This window comes from Pteronotus mesoamericanus, unplaced genomic scaffold (assembly GCF_021234165.1).
Source record: "Pteronotus mesoamericanus isolate MK-2021 breed Mesoamerican mustached bat unplaced genomic scaffold, CSHL_Meso_final contig_25, whole genome shotgun sequence".
NCBI classification, from domain to species: domain Eukaryota; kingdom Metazoa; phylum Chordata; class Mammalia; order Chiroptera; family Mormoopidae; genus Pteronotus; species Pteronotus mesoamericanus.
Window position 1 is genome coordinate 22,612,142 of NW_026555105.1, and position 23,650 is coordinate 22,635,791.

A 23,650-nucleotide genomic window follows, 5' to 3' on the forward strand; every position below is an offset into this window, starting at 1 on the left:
GGCTAGACCTGCCTGTGACACCTCCTTAAGGTTTGTCCAGGGACAGGTTCTTAATCCTATTGTGTCACAGAATCCTCAAGAGATTCACAAGCCCCCTTCACAGAACACAGATTTTAAATCCCTAAGATAAAATACTAAGATTATAAAGGAGACCAACGGTCCTGAAATAGGTATTCAAAGTAGTTTTTAAAAATCTGTCATATAATAACACATGTGCTTCCTAGTAATTAAATAGCAAGATCTAGTGGCAGGTCTATGACTGTCATAATTTCAAAGTAGTGATGAGCATAAATGATATTTTACGATAGCCCCAACAGTTTAATGCTCTATGAAAAGCTCTGTGACTTCTGGGGAAAATATCATACATTCTTAGGGAAATGGTAAATTTTAAACAAAGGCTAGGAAAAATAAACATGTAATGTTTTCCCCCATCCCTGTTTACAGACCCCAAAAGTTCCATACACGACTCTCAGAGTACCAGGGACCAGGGTTAGGAACCCTGCCCTCTGGGGCCTGTGACTATCTTGCAGAGGGTCTGCTCTGAAACTCTAGTCATGGTTTTCAAAGCAGCCACAGCTGCCCTGTTTAAAGCTGGGCAGCCGTGGGCAGAGCTGCCGATCCGGGAAGCAGGAGGCAGGAGTGGGAACAGTTCGTGGTGGGCTCAGGACACCTCCCATCAGGATTCGGAGTGCAGAGCCCTGCCTAGACCTCCTGATTCAAGTGCCCAGTCATAGTCCTGGGAGCCGCGTTTTAAACAGAGCCCTGGTGACAACTTTCACAAACGTCCGCAAACTGCCCTGGTGCCTTGTCCCAACCAGGAACAAGGTAGAGGGAAAGGGCCCTGGGGTGCTCCCCACACCTCTGCCGGCGGCCAAGTGCAAGTGGAGACGAGCAGCAGCTCCTGGCCCCTCTGGCCAACTCTGCTGTAAGTGATGCCTGAAAGGTGAGGCCACACGGCGCCCCCTCCAGGGAAACCTGAGCTGAGGAGTGTGCGGCCGGATTGAAGGGCTGGGAACTCCGCACCTCTCCTCCTTTCTGCCTCTCTCCCACACTTCACCTACCTCCACAGTCAATCTCAATCAGGCCCCAGAGCCCTGGCTGCCCTTGGGCCTAAGAAGGGAGGCCAGCCACCATGAGAGCAGGAAATCACCCGACGCTAAAGGCGTGTGTGGACCAGCAAGCCCCCTGAGCCAGCCCTTCTGACCATGAGTCACCAGCCAAAGGGCCTGGGGGAGGAAGGTGAGTCTGTCCCCATCTCCGCAGGGTCCGCCCCCACAGCTCCTGGGCAGCAGCAGGGGACAAAGTAAAAAGGGTCTTTTAAGACACAGGGCCTGGGTTTGAGTCCAGGGCCTACCACCTGCTTGCTGAGCAACCTCAGTCCGGTTACCCAGGCTCTCCCTGCCTCATATGTGAGATGAAGGCAGCCATCAGCCCTCGCAGGCCTGTTGGAGGGATTTAAAATATGTGCAAATTATTATTCACGGCACCTGTGTTAACACTGAGTGGCAGAGGCAGAACCCACCAGGGTCTTCCAGTCTCCTGCTGACTTGGTGAGAATTGCCTTTTCTTAGCAATCCCCACAGCCAATTCCCCTGTCTGTCCATCTGTCTGTCCGTCTGTCTGTCTGGGGCAGGGGGTTGTGGGTATGTTGTTACACCCTGATTTTTCCAGGGTGTCAGAGAAATGTGAAGACCAGGGATTCTGGAGCTTGTTAGTAAAATGATGGGAGCCAGGTTCCAGGCTGAGGCAGCTGCAAACCGGCAGAGGGTTCCCTCAGTGAAATGAGGGTGGTCCTGGGAGGGGACCTTTCCGGAGATCAGGAGATCAGCCACTCATCCCTGTCCATCTCTTCCAGTGGGAGGTGGAGCGAGAGTGAGGCCGAGGAGCGGCTCTCCAGGCGCAGGTAAGAGGGGGCGGTTCATTCCTGGGGAGCCTGCCGCGCCCGCTCAGCCTGGCAGTCCAGCCACCATCTCTTTCTTCTTCCTCCTTCCCTCCCTCTCTCTCTTGGTAAGAAACCCTCCTAAGCAGGAGGTTTAATTGGCGAGGGGGCAGACGCTGCACAGGGAGGGCCTGTGGCAGCCCCAGGTGTCAGGGAGACGCCAGAGTCAGGGACACTTGGAGCTGAGCCTTGGGAAGCAGCGAACCCGCCCCAGCCAGAGAGGCAGGGGAGCTCACTGCAGGCAGCCGGCTGCCGTGGGGCCAGGGCTTGCACCCAGGCTAGCTGACTCTGGCCGGCACGCTCCTTTTTTAAAAATCTTTATTATATATTTTTTCATTACCATTTAGTCGCTTATACTCCCCTTTTTCAGGGGGCACACTCTTAACCTCCACAAATCCAGCAGTAGCAGGTGCTCATCCCCCTTCCCATTCAGAATGTGGCCACAGCTTTTCTGTGAGCCAGTGAGGGCTTTAGCTAGAAGGGGTGACCTGCTCTAGAAAAAGCCAGAGGGCATCACAAGCTGGAGAGAAGACCCTCCACTGCCACTGGGGGTGGGGGGGGCAAAAGCCACACCCTCAGGGCACATGCCCTACCCTTCATATCATGAGATGTATTGTGGACATGATGCCATTTTCTTCTCCTTCCATCCCAGGCCGGGCTCCACTGGTAGGGGAGGGAGCAGAATCTTGGGGAGCGGTGCACTTGGGGGTGGAAGAGATCTCCTCACCCCACTTTGAAGGAAAGGGACTTGTTCTGGCCCCCACCCTGGCACACAGTCTGTGCAGGAGATGACCCCAAGGTCCACCTCACCCGCCTCCTCTGCCAAGCCCTTCCCTTTTGTCCCCCATTTCTCCCCTACCGCCAGGGGCCCGAGGCCTCAGTGAGGCAGCTCTGTGGCAAGGGGCTGTGCGGAGAAGCAGGGCTCTGGGCAGCAGGGAGGAGGCGTGGAGGCAGCACTGGCATCTCGACACTCAGCGGCCCCTTGGTCACTGTCCCTCCCCTTACTCCCACCTGCTCCCCCACCCAGTCCTTACTCCTCTCCAGAGACATGACAGGGAGCACGAGAAAGGTGCCTCGGTATGGCCACCGCAGAAAGGAGGGCCAGCTCCGCTGGCGGGGGTTTCCTGCAGGGTGCTTGGGTCTGGCTCCCCATGTCCGTTCTGCTGTTGCCCTCCAGCCCCTGCCCCTTCTGCATCCGCCCTGGCTCCCCCTCCACCCCAGCGGAATGGGCTGGCCTTGTGGGGGTCACCTGCGGGCCAACGGTCCTTGGGAAGGACTGAAATGGAAAGTTGTTTTGCCTAAAACACATTTCCCTACTGAAATAGGCCCCCCCCCCACACGCACGCACGCACGCACGCACGCACGCACACACCCCTCTACTCCCTTGCCATTTTCCCTTTCTCATAGTAAAGAAAGAAAATGGGCCAGAGCTTTTGCTTCAGGGATCCAAATGGTCAGGGGATGCAGGGAAGTTAAATAATGGGAATCCAGTAAATGAACTGAAACCCAGTTACACAAAGATTCCAATTAGAATCTCCTCTGGGGTCATCTCTGAGGGGACCTGATATCTTATTCCTTCAGCTTATATTCTGCAAGGGGAAAATTAGTCTCTGAGAATGCAAAGGTCTTTTCTCAAAATAATTATAATTCGTTATACCGTTAGTTGACAAGGAGCACTCCCCCTCCTCCCGCATCATCGGTGAACACGCTGTTAAGATCGCTGAGGCGCAGGCTGAGTTGCGCCTTCCAGCTTCTCCTCAGCCTGTTTTCACTCATCTCACTCAAGTTACATAAGCATGAGGAGGCCTGTTACACGTAAGGAGTATGTGCTGGGCTTGGAGGTCTTTCCAATGTGGCAGCTGTCTTTCTATTTACTAAATTATGCCTTATTTGGAATCTTCTGAAAACAATTTTTTAAAAAACTAAAAAAGCATCATGTTTTCTGTGTAGAAAAGGTTCGGGGAAGATTGAAAGGCAAATTCAAGCTTGCTGTCTACATTCCTCATGAACTTCATTATGTTGAGGAATGAGATTACAACTGAAATTGTAGACTGGAAAAAAAAATGGATGAATCCCCTTTCCCCGCCCCGCACCCCACCCAGTTATCTGTACAGTTAACTGTTCCCAGAATACTTGGTACAATTTGTTACCAAAAAGAAAACAATTTGTCCTGGCTGGCATGGTTCAGTGGATTGAGCACCAGCCTGCAAACCAAAGGGTTGCCAGTTTGATTCCCAGTCAGGGCACACGCCTGGGTTGCAGGCCAGGTCCTCAGTAGGGGGCACATAAGAGGCAACCACACATTCATGTTTCTCTCCCTCTCTTTCTCCCTCCTTTCTCCTCTCTCTAAAAATAAATAAGTAAAATCTTAAAAAAAAAAAAAAACAAGAAAAGAAAAGAAAAGAATTTCATTAGCTGATTGAGGACACAAAGAGTTCAGGAGAAGATGCAAACATACATTGACTTTCTTATCCAGCCCTTTCAAGCAATATGGAGCCCATCTTGGCTGAGGGCCCAGGAGACCCTTTTCCTTAATCCCGTGCCCACTCTGAGAACCTATCTCAGTCCTAGGGCTCTCCTAGAGGTCATAGCGGTGGTGACACACGCTGTCTTACACTCGCTCCCATGTCTTTGGAGGGAGTGGATTTGTTTCTGGCCCCATCTCTCCTCCAAGGGAGGGAAGAGACTCCCAGCGCCCTGGAAGAGCATCTGCAAGATAAGCCCATCGCTCACTGTCTTCCTAACTCAGATGGATTACTATTGTGTTCAAATAATCTTTCTTTACATTGTCTTACCAAAAACACTTTTCCCATAGAGGGTGAGAAGGAAAAGAGATTTCAGGGCAAGAGTGGGCGAAGAAAGCCTGTCCTGCTGTACACATGATGACCTGTCTTTGAATCTCTAAATAGCACTCAATACCTTGTTTTGTTTGTTTGTTTAAACAGAATTTTATTCTATTTATTATTTATTTATTTTTAAAGAAGGGAAGGGAAGGAGAAAAAGAGGGAGAGAAACATTGATGTGTGAGAGAAACATTGATCAGTTGCCTCTCGCATGCCCCCAACTGGGGACCTGGCCTGCAACCCAGGCATGTGCCCTAACCAGGAATCAAACCAGCATCCTTTCAGTTCGCAGTCCTGCGCTCAATCCACTGAGCCACACCAGCCATGGCTCAATACCTTTCAACGTGCTTATTTACACCAGTTATTTCACCAGTCCCTGAAGTAATAGTGGCAATTGGAAACCGAGTCCCAAAGACATGAAGATTTTTAGGGGTGGAGTCAGACCCCCTGCTTGATACCTCTTCTTGCCTTCACAAGTGAAGCAACCACAGCAAATGTGCTCACAGGCACTGCCGTACAGGGATTGGGAGCCGGTGTCCCCCCCCCAACAACAGCCTCCTCAGCACTGCTAGCATGATCCATCGATGCGGGCCACATCCTGCAAAACATTCTCCTGTATCACACCCTCACTCTCCAGATGTCAACCCAGCTCCCCACCGGCATGTACTGTTTTCTGGGTAACCTGATCTTTGAACACTCCCCATTCCAGCATCAGATCTTACCCAAGACCCAGATCTGCTCTTGGGTCACCCATGCCAGACCCCTTGGCACTTCCACTGGGGTCCCTCAATCCCCTGTTTGTCTTGCTCGCAATCCCTCCGACATTGTGACCACCACCCCCTCTCTATCTTTACCCCTTTCTTCTATTGGCAAACTCCTGTTCATCCTTCAAGATGAAAATGCCTTTGTGAGGTGTTTTCAACCATCCATATTCTAATTCATCCCCTCTATTTTCACGGCCTTTTTCCTTTAGTACGCCATTGAGTACGCAACATATGTTTATCTAATTTATTATTGAAAGCTGCCTCCCTAAATATCAAGAACACAATCTGTTGATAAGACAAAGCTGATTTACTGCTTACAGCCAAAGCTGATTGATTGCTTACCGGCAAAGCTTTGGCAGGTCTCAGAGAGGGGAAAGTAAGGTCAGAATTGAATGAGAATTGAAAGTTTGATTTAAGGCAGGCCATTCAAATGGGGGCTTAGTTAGCACCGGGTAAGAGTCACAATATGACAGTCCACAGTAAACAGCAAGGCCAGGATTTTGAGGCAAAGCATTCAAAAAAAAATCTGAGGGTGTAAATTGTCTATGATGCTTTTCAATGAAGTGTTGAGGCATCTGTAGGAAAATCCTGCAATAAGCCATGCACCTGGGCAGGAGATTCCTGGAGAAATAAACTCATGCCAATGAAGAGAGGCTCAGCACAAAGTCATTTTACATAGACACTAAAATGTAGTTTGGGTTCTCTGTCCAGGCTGACGTGGGGCAGGTGGTTTCAATCCTCACTCTGTCCTTGTGGTCATTCCTCAGCCTGAGCTGAACATAATGTCATACACCCACACATACAGACCAGTGTGTCCTAAAAAAAAAAATGCCCTGCGCTCCACCTACTATCCCTCTCCTTCTCCCCTCCACTCCTGGCAACCACTGATCTTTTTACTGTCTATAGTTTTGCCTGTCCCAGAATGTCATATAGTTAATCACACAATATGTAGTCTTTTCAGATTGTCTTCTTTCACATGAGAATATGCATTTAAGTTTTTTCCATCTTTTGATGGCTCAATAAGCACAATTTGTTTATCGAATAATATTCCATTGTATGGATGTTCCACAATTTATTTATCCATTCACCTACTGAAGGACATCTTGTTTGCATCCAATTTTTGGCCGTTATAAATAAAGCTGATATAAACATTTGTGTGCAGGTTTTCACATGGACATAAGTTTTCAGTTCATTTGTGTAAACACCTACAAGTGTGACGGCTGAAGTCCATGGTAAACCTATGCTTCGCATTGCAAGAATCTGCCAAATGGTTCCAAAGGAACTGTAACATTTTGCATACCTGCTAGCAATAAATGAGAGTTTCTTTGGTCCACATCAGAAATTAATGTTGTTAGTCTATCAGAGTTAGTCATTCTAATAAATATGTAGTAGTACCTTCTTGTTTTAATTCACAGTTCCCTGATAACATATGATGTTTGCTTCTTTTTATATGTTTATCTGCCATCTGTATATTTCTTTGGGGAGGTACCTGTTCAAACCTGTTGCCCACTTTTCATTTGAGTTCTTTTCTTATTGTCGAGTTTTAATAGTTCTTTGTGTACTTTGGATACGAATCCTTTGTCAGATATGTGGTTTGCAAATGTTTTCTTCCAGCCGGTGGCTTGTCTTTTCATTTTCTTAACAGTGACTTTTACAGAGCAGAACTTTTTAATTTTAATGAAGTCTATTTTATCAGGGTTTTTTCTTTCATGGATTATGTTTTAGGTGTCATATTCAAAATGTCTTTGAAAACCCAAGATCACCTAGATTTCTTCTTATGTTACCTTCTAGGAGTTTTATATGCTGCATTTTACATTTAGATCCATTATCCATTTTGAGTTAATTTTTGTGAAAGGTTTAAGGCTTGTGTGCAGATTATTATTAATTTGCAGGAGATGTCATGTCCAGTTGTTCCATCACCATTTGGTGAAATATATTATCTCCATTGAACTGCTCTTTTGTCAAAGTTCAGTTGGCTATATTTATATGAGTCTATTTCTGGGCTCTCTATTCTGGTCTTTTTGTGTATTTGTCTATTCTTTCACTAATAGCACACTATCCTGAGTATTGTAGCTTTATAGTAAATTTTGAGGTTGGATAGTGCAATCAACTTTATTCTTCTCTTTCAATATTATGGAGGCTATTCTGGGTCATTTTGAAATTATTCAAACGAGCCATCCCTAACCCTGCTTACTCTGCCTCATCCATTCCTTCCCTCGGAAACTACGACAAAGGCTCTTGCCCACATTTACTCTCCTCCTCTGCCCCCTGCATGGCCGTGTTGAGGGACAGGACCTGAACTGACTGTTGCTCTCACCTCCTATCCTTTCCCTCACGCCAGGCAGGGGCAGGTGAGGGGGGAGAGCCTCTGGACAATGAAGCCAGCTGGGCCTTTCCTGTCTCACTGGTCCAGTCTTACCAAACAGAAGCTCAGACTTGGCCTTGACCCCAGGAGTGGGGTTGGATCAGGAGACGATTCAGCTCTGACTCCAAGGGACTCCACATCCAAGAAGAAGAAAGGCATGTGCCCAGATCTCTACCCGAGGGTAGGCAAGAGTGTCTAGGAGTGCCAACCAGTCAAAAGAGAGAGACATTAATTCTCATACCAGACCAGGGGCTCCAAAAGAGGCCTCCAGAGCGAACAAGCTCTAAGAAGCATCTTGAACACCTGATTTCTCACAGCTGGGGCACTGTCCATTCCCTGCCCCTGCAGGTGACAGGTCCGGAAGGATACCCTCCAAGAAGCAGGCCCCCAGAGCCGAGGGCGCGGCAGGCAGGCGCGGAGGCCCTCCTGGCCAGAAGGAGCGGGCCAGGGGCAGCCCCAGGCCACAGTCCCCCCGGAGGAAGCAGGCGGAGCACAGGAGACAGCGTGAGGAGCTGCGGGAACGGGAGCGGGGCAGGAGCCAGAGGACCCGCGAGGGGAAAAGGAAGAAGGATGAAAAGGCTTCCCTCAAGGAGCAGAAAGCACCTTCAAAGAAGAGAAAGGAGGCGCCAAGGAAGGAGGAGGCATGGAAGCAACTGAAGAAACACAGGTGCGTTGTGACTCTATTTCTGGTGTGGTTCTATTTCAGTCGTGCTTTCCTTCTCCTGCTGGTCTTTCCCCCTCTCCTGGCGAGAGCCCACGTCCCCCCACACTGTGAGCAGGCAGCCCGGGTCTCGCCTCTGAGGCTTCCATTTGCCTCACCCACCTCTCCGCCTCTGGGGCAGAACCTGAGGGAGGATCACGGCCATCCGCAGGGAGGGGTCACTGGGCACTTTCTCCTCAACACCTCCCGCCACACCAGAGCAAGTGGCCGCTCCGAGCGGGGAGGTGACATGGCAGCAGGGTAGGACGGGTTTCCAGGTCTCCTGAATGCCCCCGGGTGCCTCACCACAGCTCTCGCAGAGGAGCTGAGATTAATGAACAAAATTGGACTGAGGGCTCGTTGGCGGGCTCTGAGTGCACCCTCTTCCCAATTTGGACCTGCGTCCTCTGCTGTGAATTGCACCATTGATCTAAGAGACCTTCGAGGGTTCCACCAGCTCTGAGGTTCTAGGAGCTGGGGTTTGTTCTATCTGTTTTGTTTCCTTTGTTCATTGCCACTAGGACACGTGGATTCGTGATCAGAACCAGCTTACAGAATCAGCAAGTCAGGATTTTAATTCCATGTTTTGCTCCCAATTTTGATGGGACAACTCACTCTCTTTGTCTCCTTCTTTGGTTTATTCACTTCTCAGGATGTTTGAAGAATTCCTGTTGGTAATGGGTGGGGAGACTTTTTAAATAGTTGGAGGTATTAGGAGTACAGTGAAGCTGACACTCCTTCCTGTTTGATTCCAACAAACCCTCTTTGCCCACACCCTCAGTCCTTGTCCACGGTACCTCCCTACAGACAAAGAACTCAGGCTCTCAAACGGGGCCGTGGATTTCTTCTGTCGCCCATGTCAGCTCCTTCAATCAGTTAGGCCTTTCATCTACTGTCTGGTTGTCCCTGGACATGAGCTAACAGGATAAAGGATGCATAGTGCCCTTAACCACTTAAAAGAACTTGCATGCACCATCGATGGACCCTAGAACTGTCCTGAATGTTAGAGGGAGGCTGCACCATCCTAAACGGACCACCAGTATCTGGATGGCAGATACAAAGTAAAGGGTCCTGACAAAGACTCATCCGTGCCCATGTCCGGGCAAAGAGAGATGAAAAAGACTCAGCTCTGGTCCCCAGATGCTGACAGACTAGTAGGGAAGACAGGCCATGGGCATCATTCACCATAAGACAAGGCAGGAAGCAATAAGCGTGTAAGAAAGGATTTGATTGGGGCTGCGGCACCAGGGTGCCACCATGGAGAGGATAAACATATCACTAAGGCCTTTTGAAGCAAAGGTGGAAATGGAACAAGCAATGACCGCATGCCCCCAGACTGAGGGAACACCCTGTGCAAAGACCCAAAGACGGATATCATGGCAGGTGCATGAGGCGTGCTCTAGGCTTTCCCGCGTTCAAGGCTAGGGCTCCCTCCTCTGCACCTCCCCCTGTGACTTCTCCTTTGCTTCTCTCGAGTTTGTCACAAGCTGAGACCCATGCAGACTGCTGCAAACTGGCCTCTAAAGCCTGTGGTAATCAAAGCCCACCTCCTGCTATTCCCATGAATGAGCCGCGCTGAGAAGGCAGCCCTGGCAGAGCTCTCGTCCAGCCCCTCCTTTCTGCCCACGCCCCTGGCCTCTGTCTACTCAGCTGAGAGCCACTCTTCTCATCACAGAAGGAGGCTCTGAGGAGCACGCACAAGGGTTTGAATTTTGTGGCAGCGGGAAGTTCTCTGCAGCCTTGTGGTCCAATACAATAGCCACCAGCCCCCATGGTGGGCACTTGAAATATGGTTAGTGTGACCAAGGAATTGAATTTCCAATCTAATCTAATTTTAACTAGATGTTAAAACAGAGTTGTCACAAGAATTAGTGAATTTACTTAATTTGGACAGGCAGATGTAGTTTTGAATTCAATTTTACTCGGAAGCCAAAGCATTTCTCTTTAAAAAAAAAAAAAAAGACAAACTAATTTTGTCAATGCAGATACAAATGTCAAAAGAAAATGATATTGTGCTGCTTGATTCACTTATCAGGAAATTTTAAGTGCCTCAAAAATTTTGAGTATGTGGATCTACTTTTTCAATTATAAATTTTATGAAATTCAAATAAGATTAAATGTGCTTAATGAAAATTTAATGTCTGATTTGACAGGCCCTATGAGTGCAAGATGAACACCAAACTTTGAAGAAAGTACAAAAAGAATGTAAAATATCTCATTAATCATTTTTCTATTGATTGTATGTTAAAATTATAATTTTAATATATTGGATTAAAAGAAAGGCATTATTAAAATTAATTTTACCCATTTCTTTTTATCATTTTAATGTAGCTACTAAAAATTTAAAATTACAGTATGTAGCTTGCATTACATTTCTATTGGGCAGCACTGCGTTAGAGTGTGGTATGCGGGGAGGACTCAGAAATAGAATTTGGGGAGGCGCCCCTTCCAGTACCTTGGGCTACGGGGCCGAGCTCTGGCCTCTTCAGACAGGTGCTGGGAGTCGCTGCGGGCTTCCGAGCAGGGGCAGGCCTGCAAGGGGTGGTCAGAGCTGTGAGCATCGGGCTCATAGCCCATCTGTCTTGCTGTGGGCTCCTCTAATTCCACACTCGTCTCGTTTTCACTCTCCTCTGCTCCACCCTGGATCTCCTCCAGGTCGTCCTCCTTGGCCTCCAGCGCCTCTGGCGGGGAGTCTCTGTCTGAGGAGGAACTGGCCCGGATCCTGGAGCAGGTGGAAGACAAGAAGAAGCTCATTGCCACCATGCGCAACAAGCCCTGGCCCATGGCGAAGAAGCTTACGGAGCTCAGGTGAGCACGTGGTGGTCAGGCAGGGCCTCTCAATGTCCAAAAGCCACCAGTGCTTCTGATGGGCACGGAGTCCCTTCCTCCTCTCTGCTCCAAGAGGGTTTGACAGGAAGGAGGATTCACCCTCCCACCTGCTTTGGTCCCCTCCTATCCCCAGCACAAACACAGTGCAGGGCGGGGAGCGGGGGCGGGGCAGGGGGAGAGTTGCCATTAGAGCCAAGACAAGTGTGGGATGTGACTGTTGACTGAGGCCCTGCTCTTTGGCCAGCATGGAGCAGGGCCCAGCTGGAGAGACAGAGAATCATGGTGCTCTAGTCTACACCCAGCCCTTCCACTGCCTGGCTGCGCCCCCTGTCTCACTCCCACCTTATCGGGCGGCTTCTGTGCTTCCCTCACAACCCAGCATAGACACGCCTTCGGGAATGAGGAGGGCTTTCTATGACCGCACCCCTCCCCCCACCTTGTGTTCTAAGCACCCAGCATCTCTCCATGTGTAGCACACTCACACTTGTGGAGAGTAAGGAGGGGGTCTGTCTCAGGTCCTCACATGTCCTAAGTGTCTAACCCAGGGCCAAGCTTGCAGTGACGGTCCATGAACACTCTGCCAGCCTCGTACCCGTGTCCTGGAGTCCTGTTTTCAACTCAGCCACTTCTCTGGCTTCCATGTGACAGCTGGCACACCAAGCATGTTATGATTCTTGAGTCTCAACTGCAGTTTTGAGATAAGAGCAGAAGTCACATTGCTTAACTTCTTGTTTTCCACTAAAAAAATCCCCATCCAACATTACCACTTCCCCGAAGTCTTTCCTCCGCGTTTCTGCCACAGGGCCAGCAGTGGCACCCCCTTTCCCCTTTTTTCTCAGTAAAGCCATTTTCCCTGGCTCCTCTCACACCTGAGTTGTCTCATGGCTCAAGTCAATTACCTCCCCCTTTATTACGTAGAAAAATTTGGCAACTTTTCTAAAAAAAATCCTCACCTGAAGAACTGTTCATTAATTTTAGAGAAAGAGGAAGGGAGAGACACACAGAGAGAGAGAGAAAGTCACCAATGTGAAGGAGAAATATCAATGGGGTATTGTCCTGGCAACCTAAGTATGTGCTTTGACTGGGGTTTGAACCCGCAACGTTTTGGTGTATGGGATGGTGCTCCAACCGTGTTACTTGTCCAGAGCTGGCAATATAATTTTAACTCTGTTTGCTCTGAAGGGCATAGCAAAGACACTGGCTGCACAAACGCGGTGCAGACCCCGACAAGGTCCTGGCAGAGCTTACTCCATGGTCTGTAAATTAATTTGTATGTGGCCTCCTGCACAGCTGCAGGAAGGAATGCCTCCCTGGGTGCCTGCGGCCAGGCCAGCCGGTGTGAAATGCTCTGAATCTGCGCTAATGAAGTAGCCACATGCGTCTTTTGAGCACTTACAAAGCAGTTAGTGTGACTGAGAAACTGAGTTTTTTTGTTTTATATTAATTTACTTAAATTTAAATCATCATGAGTGGTGCAAAATGAAGAGCAGATTTTGAAGAGAGAGTAAAAAGAGTTTAAAATTTAATTAATAATTTTTATATTGACTGCATATGGAAATTATAATGTTTTAATATATTGGATTAAATGGCTCCGATTTGGGCTGCAGGCACCGCTCCAGGCAGTGGCTGTCTTCCGTGTGTCTGAGTCTCCTCCCCACTCCCTCAGGGCCTGCTTCTCCCGCCGCCCCCCCAACCCCCGTGCTGGCCAGGGCACAACAGCCATCTGCTACTTCAACAGAACCTCCTCCCCGCTCGGGTGTCACCCGAACACATCTTTTATTAACAGTGGAAAAAGAGCAACCCTGATGCTTCTGGAAATGAGATCCCCAGCTGGCTGGAAGTCTCAGGGCCCATGAAAGTCCCCCAGGGCTATTCTGCTGCCCCGAGGAGAAGTCTGACATACCCCCTCCCCTTCCATAGACGTGTGGAAGAGTTCCAGCCCTTGGTGGGGGGGGGGGGGGGGGGGGGCGGGGCGGAGGGAAGTGCCTGAGGCCTGAAAAGCTGGAAAGAATGTCTCTTTCACTTTCTCACTGGGGCAGGTCTCCCCAGCAAGCAGTGGTCTCCTCCCTCCAGATCTTCCTCCTCCCTCTTCCCTTGTCCCAAACTAAAGTCTGAGGCTCTCCAGACTCTGGGGCTCCACTCCAGTCAGTAACTCTTCCTAGAAGGCTTCAGCTTTCTACCAGCCCTCCTGGCTCCTTCCTACATGCCTATAAGACTGAAAGCAAGTGTCTTCTCTCTAGCAAAGTCCTTATTGCCCCTTTCTGCATTCAGGCTGAGTTATTTATGCCCCTCTGATCCCCAGGCACTGCCCCCTCATGACTGGGTGCTCTTGTTCGAAGGACATGTCTTATTCATCTTCTAATTTCTTTCTTTTATATATATAGTCAACATGTGCTGAGTGTGCCCCATGTGCTGGACACTAGTCTGAGTGCTGTATGCGTAACAATTCATTTAATCCTCATAACCACCCTGTGGTGTAGGAGACTGTTATCAGTGTTCCCATTTTACTGATGAGCAAACTGAGACACAGAACACCCGAGTAATTTTCCCAAGGTCACACAGTGAATTAATTGTCCTAGTCAGGGTTTGAACCCAGGACTCCTGGCTCTAGAACTTGCATTCGTAATTTGTAATCACCTCTCCAGAATTACTAGACATTCTAGAATGCTCTCCTTGGTCTCTCGTATGATTTCCTCTTCTGGCAGTAAAGTCTCCCACAGCAGATAGCATTCCCAGGCCACCTTCTGTTTTTTAGAAGCAATGGTGTGGAGGTCCTAGTCTCCGGCCCACTCAGGCAGCTGGCAGAACTGGGCATAGTTGTTGTAGACAATCAAAAAGGGATGGTGCCTTGGACGGGTGGCCCAGCTGAGTGAAGCATTGTCCTGTACACCAAAAGGTTGTGGGTTCAATCCCGATCAGGGTGCATACCTAAGTTGAGGTTTCACTCCCTGGTCGGGGTGTGTATGGGAGGCAACTCCTCAATGTTTCTCTCACATCAGTGTGTGTTTTTTTCACTACCTCTCTAAAATCAATAAACATATCCCTGGGTGAGGGTTAAAGAAAAAAAGTATGGCATGGCAAGGTATAAGGAGCAATAGCAGTAAATTGGGGCAAGCCTACCTTCATACCTCTGCCACATCCGGGAGGCTTTGTCCAACTGTTCAATGCCTCCCAGTCTGGGTTCCTTCCTTTAACCTCTCTAGGCCTCACACTCCTCATCTGTGAAATAGAAACAATAATAGCTACCTTGTAGAGTTGTTCTGACAAATTCAAACTAGTTACATTAAATGCATAGTACATAATGTTCAGTTAATAAATAGTTACTATTACGAAAGCTTGAACGTCACTTGTGCCAAACACTATGCTGAGTCCTGAGAGATGAGGATGGGAACAAAGATGAATCAGAAAAGGCACTATTAATGGGCATGAATAATAATGACACAAGGTGGGCTATGATGTCAGCAAAAGAGCACCCAGCACCCACAAGTCGGGGATTTTTCTTTAATCATAGAATTAATCGGATATGTCCCTCAGCTTTGTCCAGGAGCCTGATCATTAGAAAATTATCCAAACGACTCACCTGCATCTGAGAGGTGAAGAATTCCACTTCCAGGAAGATGGAGTAGACTTACTATCCGCTAAGTCCAACTAAAACCTTGGACATTTACATGTAAAGGAAACCTAAGAGACTCTGTAAGGCGGAGAGATGAAAACAGACTGGCTAAGGACCTAAGGAGCGAAGAAATGGCAGGGCTCTGAGTTCCAGGATTTCTTTCTTTCTTTTTCCCTGTGCATCCCAGACTGGAGAAGCTGACCACCCAGAAACACCAACAAACGTAGACAAAAAAATTCCTGAAGAAAAGTCTGCTCTCTCTCTGGCCAAAGGACCAGGAAAGGAGAAGACAGAAAACGGTTAGACAGTAACAACCCTATTCCAGCCAAACCCCGCACACCCCCACCCCCTAGCAACAAAAGTCAAGTGAGGAAGCCTGGATTTCCTTCCTTGCCAGGTTATAACATGGTGCCCCCAACACCCCCACCAGGGCGATGTCAGAGAAAACTGAGAGGGGAGCAGAGACTTTCATCCCCACTTGGCAGTTATGCGCCCTCCCTCTCGCCATGGTGTCAAGTGGAGGCCCCACGGGGAGTCTGGACTTTTACCACCATCCGACAGTGACAGGGTGTCCCTCCTAGTTAGGGTGCTGTGAGTGGAAACGTGGTAGGGAGCCTGAACTCCCACTGCTGCTCGGCAGTAACAAGGAGCCTCTGCCCGGCCCTGGGTGTCAGGAGGCCAGCAAAGAGCCCGGACTTGCACCTGCAAGTAGCCAGACAGCACCCCACCCCCACCCCCCGCTACCTCCCGGGCAGTGTCGGAGGATGCCTGCTGAAACACACGATTCAGATGAGATCGGGTCTCGTAATGCGATATTCCAAATGCCCAGGCCTCACCTGAAAGCCACGCACCGTACTAAGAACCAGGAAGATCTCACGCTGAATTGAAAAAGACAATCAACAGATGCTAATACCAAGATGACACGGATGTTAGCATTATCTGACAAAGACTTTAAAGTAAGCATTATATTAGGGACACATGAAGCAAATGGAGAAATAGAAAATCTTAGAAAAAGTAATAGTAGATATAGAGAACAACTAGAAATTTTAAAAGAAATAAAACTGAAGTTTCTAATAACTCAGTAATCAGAATGAAGAGAACAGACTGAAATAACAATGAAGTGGAAGGCAGAGCAAGAGAAACTATCTGGTCTGAACAACCGAGAGCAGATAGTCTGGGGGAGAGTGAACAGAGCCTCAGGGACCTGTGGGACGATCATAAATGACCTAATGTTTGTGCCTCCTCCAAATCCTTTACCCTGGGTATCAAGGGGGGAAATTGTGGGTCCCAGAGGAAGAGAAGAAAGAAGGTGGGACTGAAAGTCCTCAAAGAAATGACGACTGAAAATTTTTCACATTTGGGCTCTGTCCTTAGTTTGAACGGACTGTGCTGACGGGGACGAGTAAGACCCGCAGCAGCTGGCATGTGCAGGGCAAACACGACAGTGTGGATCACAGGGAACACATTTAAAAAAGGAGTGTGCTGGAAAAATGTTAGCTTGCTGTGTCCATCAAAATTTTTTTCTTTTTTTTTTAAGCAAGAGAAAATAGCCAAATTTAATACAGACATACATATAGGAACCACACATATAGAAGAGAGTCAGAGACCCCACATGCACCAGAGGTTCCTCCATCAAAATTCTTAAATCAGGCACGGTCCTCACAGCGAACGGCCCTCGAGCTTGCACCCAGCGCCGAGGCCTCTTCTCCCGAGGGCTCTCTGGGGACTCTGGGGATCTAGACAGCGAGAAAGAGAGCATTTGCTGCTGCGCTCAGTGATTCGGGCACAAGAGCTGGCTTTTACTTTTGAGAGTTCTCACCTGAAGTCCCCAGATCTTAAAAGCTGGCACATTGAAACTCAGAACTCTTAAGTGCTTACAGGTCTCTGCCCACTTGTAAGATACAGGAAGAGGACAAGAGTACAAATTTCAGGAAAACATTCTTCAGTGTCTCGGCGATGTTGTTAGTCACGGATAAGTCACAGTGAGGATGTGTCCTTCCTAGAGGAGGCACAGGTTGCTGGGCTCATTATGGAGCCTTAATCCCTGCAGCCCAGTTTTTGACCCTGGGGTCAGGCACTAGACAGTCAGCCTCATTAATATTCATACCTTATGGAGGCATCCTAATACAACCAGCCTTGGGATTAAGCCCAGGTTAGAAGGTGACTTTGACCCTTGTCAACGGCCCACCCTTGCACTTTGGAGGTGGTATAGGTTCTGTGTAGCAGGCAATGGGAGCCGTAGCAATAGCAGTGAGACACACAGCTCCGCCACGCCTCTGGCATCCACTCTGAGAAGGGGCCACATTCTTCATCCGCTTGTTTGGGTTTATCCAGTAGCTGCCGATGAATTGGTTCTCTTGGGGATGGGATGGGGGCGCCCCGCTTTTGTGGCATTAGCCGACTTCCATAGTCTAAATGCCCCCACCATGGCCAATTTCAACAGATGGTCGGCCATATTCCTGAAGAGCTAACAACAGGTTCTCGGGAGCCAGCCCTCACCAGCTCCAGCACACCACCCCAGAATACATAATTGATCCACGTATTTCTCATCCATCCTTCCTTGGATGTTCACTCACTTATTCATTCAACATTCATGCAGTTCGCAAATATCTGTTGAACACTGTATGCATTGTTTATCGCCGCTCTAGCAAATCACCGCTAGCTTAACAGTTTCAGACAGCACTCATTTGTTTGCCCACAGTTCTGCACAGCTAGGTTCTCTGCTCAGGATCTCACCGGGCTAAAAGCAAAGTATCAGAAGGGCTGCAGTTTTCATCTGAGGCTCTGGGCCCTCTTCGAAGCTCACTGGTTTGGGCCAGAATTCATTTTCTTCTCTTGCTTTCCATATGGGGCTCTACCAACAGCGCGTCAGAAACTGTCCTGCTTCTAATTTCCTTGACTTTCCCTTCTGCTGCATCTCTCTCTGACTCTTCTGCCATCCTCCTCCGTTTTTAAGAGCTCATGTGATTACAGGGGGCCCTTCCACGCAATCCAAAATTCTGTCCCTACGTTAGAGTCAGTACTATTACATCTGTAAAATCCCTTTTGCCATTCATGAGCACCACCACTAGGGGGCGAAGGCCACAGGGGCCAAGCTTCTACCTACAGGTCCCTACCCTGTAGCAAGCACTATGCTTATATTTGGAAATTTGGGGACAAAACAGACAAAATAACCTTCCTCCATGGAACTTACATTATACTCAACTAGAAGTATAAAAACATGGCTTTCAGTCACATAGACACCCTCATAATTTAGATTTCCTTTGGCCGGGTGTTAATTGAATTCCTGCCCCCACCCTTTTTTTTCTCCAACCAGGGAGGCCCAAGAATTTGTGGAGAAGTATGAAGGAGCCTTGGGAAAGGGGAAAGGCAAGCGACTCTACGCCTATAAAATGCTGATGGCTAAGGTGTGTGGGACAGAGGCTGCAAACTTCCGAATCTGGGTGACGATCGCGGGCACCTGCCAGCCTCACTGTTTGTGTCCAGCTCCCGCAGAATCCCGAGCGTGAGGTCCAGGGGACCATTCCAATCCATCCAGGAATGGAAACCAGCTGTATTCTGTCAGCTTCTCTATACTTAATCTGGGAGGGTTTCAACATCTTTGAAACTTGTTTCTTCTCCAGTGAAGACCTAAACTCAAAATTAACGATGTTAAAACCACTAGGATCCTATTTTCCAAACCCTACATATTGTTTGATGAATCATCCATTCTTATAGTAGACCGTGATAATTTTTTATGCATCCCCTGGTTACGGGTGTATTCAAGATTTAACATTTTCTTGGGGCCACTTTGATATTTTATATTCTTCCCCAAACTAGGTCATTTTCTAAGATCTTCACACGTATTGCCAGAAAGTTGCAGATGGTTGTCCCATAATTTTTGTAATTACTTTCTATGTATATTGGGTTTGACATTTTTCTTTCCAATATTATTTTTCTCCTTTTTCCATTTTAATTGCCTGACAACTATCTATGAGTCATTTTATTAATTTTATCTAGAAACTATTTGCCACTTAACAACTGCAAACTCAGGTCTTTTCTTTCTAACAGAGTGTGCTCTTTAACTATATCTTTGAGAAGTGATTTTGTTCAATCATGTTTCTATTCAAATAGTTTTACCTTCTTCCTAAGAAAAAGATTCCTGCCAATCCTCTGGCCTCTGTATTTACCTTCCCTCATTGTTACTAATTCTTTGCTCTCTGTCTCCCTCTCTCTTTGCATTCTCTGAAATTTCTAAGGTTTATTCCCAATTTCACCTAGTCAATTTTCTTCTATCTCAATTACAATATAATATTTATTTTCATTCTATTACTGAACTTTTTGCTACCTTGTAAGCCTTCCACACTTTACTTATATTCTTTTTCATCTCACAGTTGTACACTTTACTCTAGAAGCCATATTTCTTGTATCCTGTTAAGAATGCTGAGTCCTTCCTCAAAATGCGTTCATGTGTCCTAAAGGGCATGCTTTCCAAAAATGTCAAAGAGTGGTGCCCCTTTTCCCTTGCTCTGCAGTACTCATTCTCAGGCCTTATTGGTTGTTTTGAGTCATTCAGATTTCATCCACTGACAGATGTAGAGTTTACCTGTGTCTCCTTCGATCCCTATTTATCATCTTTTTTCCTATGTAGCTGGAGGGCCAGGCGACAGGCACAAGTAATAGCCCAGTCCTGGGGCCGCGGCTACCACCTCACCGAGCTCTGAGGAAGGGTGTGGGGTGTTCTCCTGCCCACGCCTGTTCTGACTCTCTAAGCCAATGAAGGATAAAAGCTTCAATGTGAGGCTTCTTTCACGCCACTTTCTGCCTCTGCTCCACCTCCAGGGCATCGCTTTTCGGGCCAGATATTTACAGCCAGGAGGGGCTGTCAGGTGGTTGCCAAGTGACCAAGAGGCGGGAGGGGCCTCCAGGGGCCTCACTTGGCAGCTTCATTACCCTCATTGACCTCAGCCTTGCAAGCCTATAGTTTGTACTGATTTTATCAGCACCCTGGCAGGAGATCCATCTGGGTGGAGGATTCACATTAATAAAGCTTATAAAGCTGATATATAAAACCAGATGGGTTATTAATTTACAAGGAGAAATAACTGACACAAGAACTGGAAAATTTGAAGTCTACCTCAGCAGTGCCTTTTATTTTTAGTAGAGTTAGTTATATGCAAAGCTAAACCATAACCCCAATTCCAACCTGTTAATTTGCAATGAAAAGTTACTGCCATAGAAACCAAAATACTAGAGCCCAGGTGATGGGCAAATGCTTTCTTATAGACAGACCTACATCGGAAGCCAAATAAGCCAAAGAGGACTTTTGAGCACAGAATTGGAACTAAGAAAAGTAGATGAAGCAATGGGAATGAGGTGCCCGATGTCTACCACCTGCCATTCCCCACATCCTTCCCTTCCTGTCTTAGAAATACCTTTGCATTATTATCAACCAACCTTTTGCTTATAAGCCCCTCTCCTCCTTTGCTTCCGTTTGACCATTTCCCTCTTCTGACAGGTGGTTTCCTTCCTTATTCAGTAGCCACCCAATTAGGATACGGTCAAAGCCTTCGGGTCTGAAAGCCTGTCTGTTTCCTTCAGACAAATCTTCCCTTTCATCCTTAGTGAACTTACAAGGGAAACTCTCATTTCCTCGTGAACAGGTTCTTAGGAGACCTTTGTAATAGTAGAAACTGATCTTAGCATCTTCTCCCTACTACCCTTTTGCTATTTTCTATGAATTTTCAAAATTCAAAATGGATTTACCTCCAGGGGATGGGTGGGGTTGTTGGAAAGCAGCCGTCAGACGCGTGAACTGTGAGTGCTGGAGCTGGGCGAAGACTGTGGGGGAAGGGGCCATGATGTCTTCCTAATGTCTTTTTCAGGAAAAACAAAAACAAACAAACAAAAAAGGCTATTGTTTCACCAGGAGAAGAATGGGAAGCCGTGGGCTGAGGCCTCTACCAGGTCTACCACCGTGGAGGTTTAGCAACAATTCCTATCGGATTTAGGCACTTGGCTGCCTGCCAAATGTGGATGTGAAAGTTGTGAGGTTTCTTTTTCTCCCCTGAATTTTTGTTTTAAGGTAAAGGAAGTGGTATCACAGGCTGCTAACTCATTCAATCCCCCAAACCAGAAATTATACACAAAATTTCTAAATTCATATATAAAATGTCCAACCATGAAATTGTATTGGCCCTGTGGACAGAGGCAAGATGCTGTGCTACCCTGGCTTCTCTCTCACTCCACACCCAACTAGGTGGAGATGTAACATCCACATCTGGCAGCCAGGGCTCCTTGACTCCAAGATGGCAGCCTCACCCACAGGTTCAACATCAGCATGCACCTCCAACATGCCCCTCCAGGCCCCACGGCAGCATGTTAATGAACTCAGGGTATTACTTGTTTAATTTCAGAAATGGGTCAAGTTTAAGAGAGACTTTGATAATTTCAAGACCCAGTGTATTCCCTGGGAAATGAAGATCAAGGACATTGAAAGTGAGTATTTTGGGGTCATTGTTTTTCACTGGTTTACTGGAGAGTTTTTCAAGGGCAAGGATTGTGTTCTTGACCATATGATTAGATTATTTTGTAGGTCCTGCTATATTAGGAAAAAGAATGGGCTTTGGACTAGCTAGACAAATATTTAAGTTGTGTTTCTTCACTTTCTGATTACAGGAGGTTAGGCAGACCCGTTAAGCCTGTAGAGCCTCAGGCTATTTATTTGGAAAGAGAAAACAGAGATCAGACTAACATGAAGACTGGATCCAGCACATCCAGAAAGTGCTCAGTAGCGTCATTTCCTCCTCCTGCAACATTTAAGTCTCACCATCTTTTCTCTCTCCAGGTCACTTTGGTTCCTCAGTGGCATCGTATTTCATCTTTCTCCGATGGATGTACGGTGTTAACCTTGTCCTTTTTGGCTTAATATTTGGTCTAGTCATTATCCCGGAGGTAAGAAAAGAACTCCTTATATCTTTGGATAGTGTTGAGGCTTATCATGATCACTGTCTTCATTTATATTAAATACCCTGTTTTACAAAAACTCAGTTGTTCATTATGGATTCTATACTCACATCAATTGCCCAGATAGTTCAGTACCAAAAAAAAAAAAAGGAACCAAAATATTTGTGTTTCTGAATTAGGAGGTGGACCCTACATTTTTCTGCCTCTCACTTTACTTTAAGATCAGTGGAGAACTAACACCACAGTGAGTTTTTTCTCTTTTATCCTAAAAAAAAGAGAGGGAAAGAGGGATATAATGCATTATATCATAATGTATTACCTAAAAACATTGGATTTAAATAGTGCTCCTCACTATTCTTTCAAGTGTAATCTTATTGTACATATAGGTAGATCCTTACCTATAAATGAGCAATTGAGAGATTAAAAAAAAAAAAAGGAATGAGTGACTTGTGGAAAGTTACACAGTACATTTGTGCGAATGAGCTCTCCCAGGTCTTCAGGATGATGGCTTAGCATCCTTTCCAACGGTGCCTCTGGTCCATTAAGCACTGGGCACACACATTGCAATAGTCCTGCCTGGGCTGCTTGGTGCTGATGCTGCGTACACAAGTGGATTTACTTCCTGGTAACGATATGTCGGTATTTAGTATTTTCTTTCTTCTAGGTTTATTAATTGGTTCTGTGATAGTTTACTGATCCCTATTTTATTATAGATGGTTCTGTGAGTATACTGGTGTCAATTCTATCTGCAGTCACATCCTTGAAAAACTTTTCTGCAAGTCTGTTTTTTTGAAAAGTAAAGGGATTTCCATGTAATGTGAATGAACTCAGATTAGTTGGAAGAGGTTGATGATGTATTATAATAACACTTGGGAGCAAAGACATGTTACATTATAAAACCACTGAATTCTTTTCAACATGTCTTAAAAAGCATAGTGACAAATATATCACTAACTAGCCTTCACACTCCTTTATATACATAGCTGGAAATCCAGGCTTACAAGTCCACTTAGTCCTGTGTCCTTAGGCCACTATTATTCTCCCACCAAGAGATAAGGATTTTAAACCTTCCAGCAAGTGTGTGCCAATGCTCTTCCATCAAGCCCAGTTCTCCCCACAGGGAAAATGCTATCAGAAACCACTGGGGAAATTTATCTTCACATAGCCTTTGTTTTCTTCCTGAGAGTTTTCATTCCAAATGAATTTATTTCCATGAGAAGAGAGCACATTAAAATGCAGTAGGTCTAACTGGAATTTTCCTCTACACTGGTTCAGAAAGGCAGTCCCTTAGGGAAGTTGAATAATTTTAAGGACACTGATTTTTTTTTCTAAAAGGAAACATTAAATATTATATAATTTATGTAAGTTGGTATAATTTATAAATATTTCATATCAAGCAGATTTTTTGTTTGAAACAATGAAAACTTATTGATTGGTGTATTCCAATGAAGTGGCCACAACTGGAACTGTCCAGGCAAAAGCACCTTGACTTGATTGGATGATGATTGGGCTGGTCGTATGGGAGTCGGGTAGCGGAGAGGAGAGAGGGGTGGGGCTGGCTGGAATGAGAAGCCCTAGGCAGGGAGGAGGGACAGCTAGGAGAGAGGAAGGCAGGCAAAGACAAGTTAAGAGCCTGATACTAAATGCCTCAG

At 46.9% G+C, this 23,650-nt stretch overlaps 1 protein-coding gene across 1 annotated transcript in view; it reads left to right on the forward strand.

Annotated features, from left to right (window-relative positions):
• The first annotated feature begins 1,205 nt into the window (after positions 1–1,205).
• TMC2 (transmembrane channel like 2) overlaps positions 1,206–23,650 on the forward strand; it is a 59,185-nt gene continuing 36,740 nt past the window's right edge. Inside the window, exons 1-7 of the mRNA XM_054574171.1 lie at positions 1,206–1,239; positions 1,856–1,903; positions 8,260–8,578; positions 11,267–11,419; positions 18,370–18,460; positions 21,449–21,530; positions 21,880–21,986. Coding sequence (XP_054430146.1) covers positions 1,206–1,239; positions 1,856–1,903; positions 8,260–8,578; positions 11,267–11,419; positions 18,370–18,460; positions 21,449–21,530; positions 21,880–21,986 — 834 coding nt within the window. The remainder of the gene's footprint in view (positions 1,240–1,855; positions 1,904–8,259; positions 8,579–11,266; positions 11,420–18,369; positions 18,461–21,448; positions 21,531–21,879; positions 21,987–23,650) is intronic.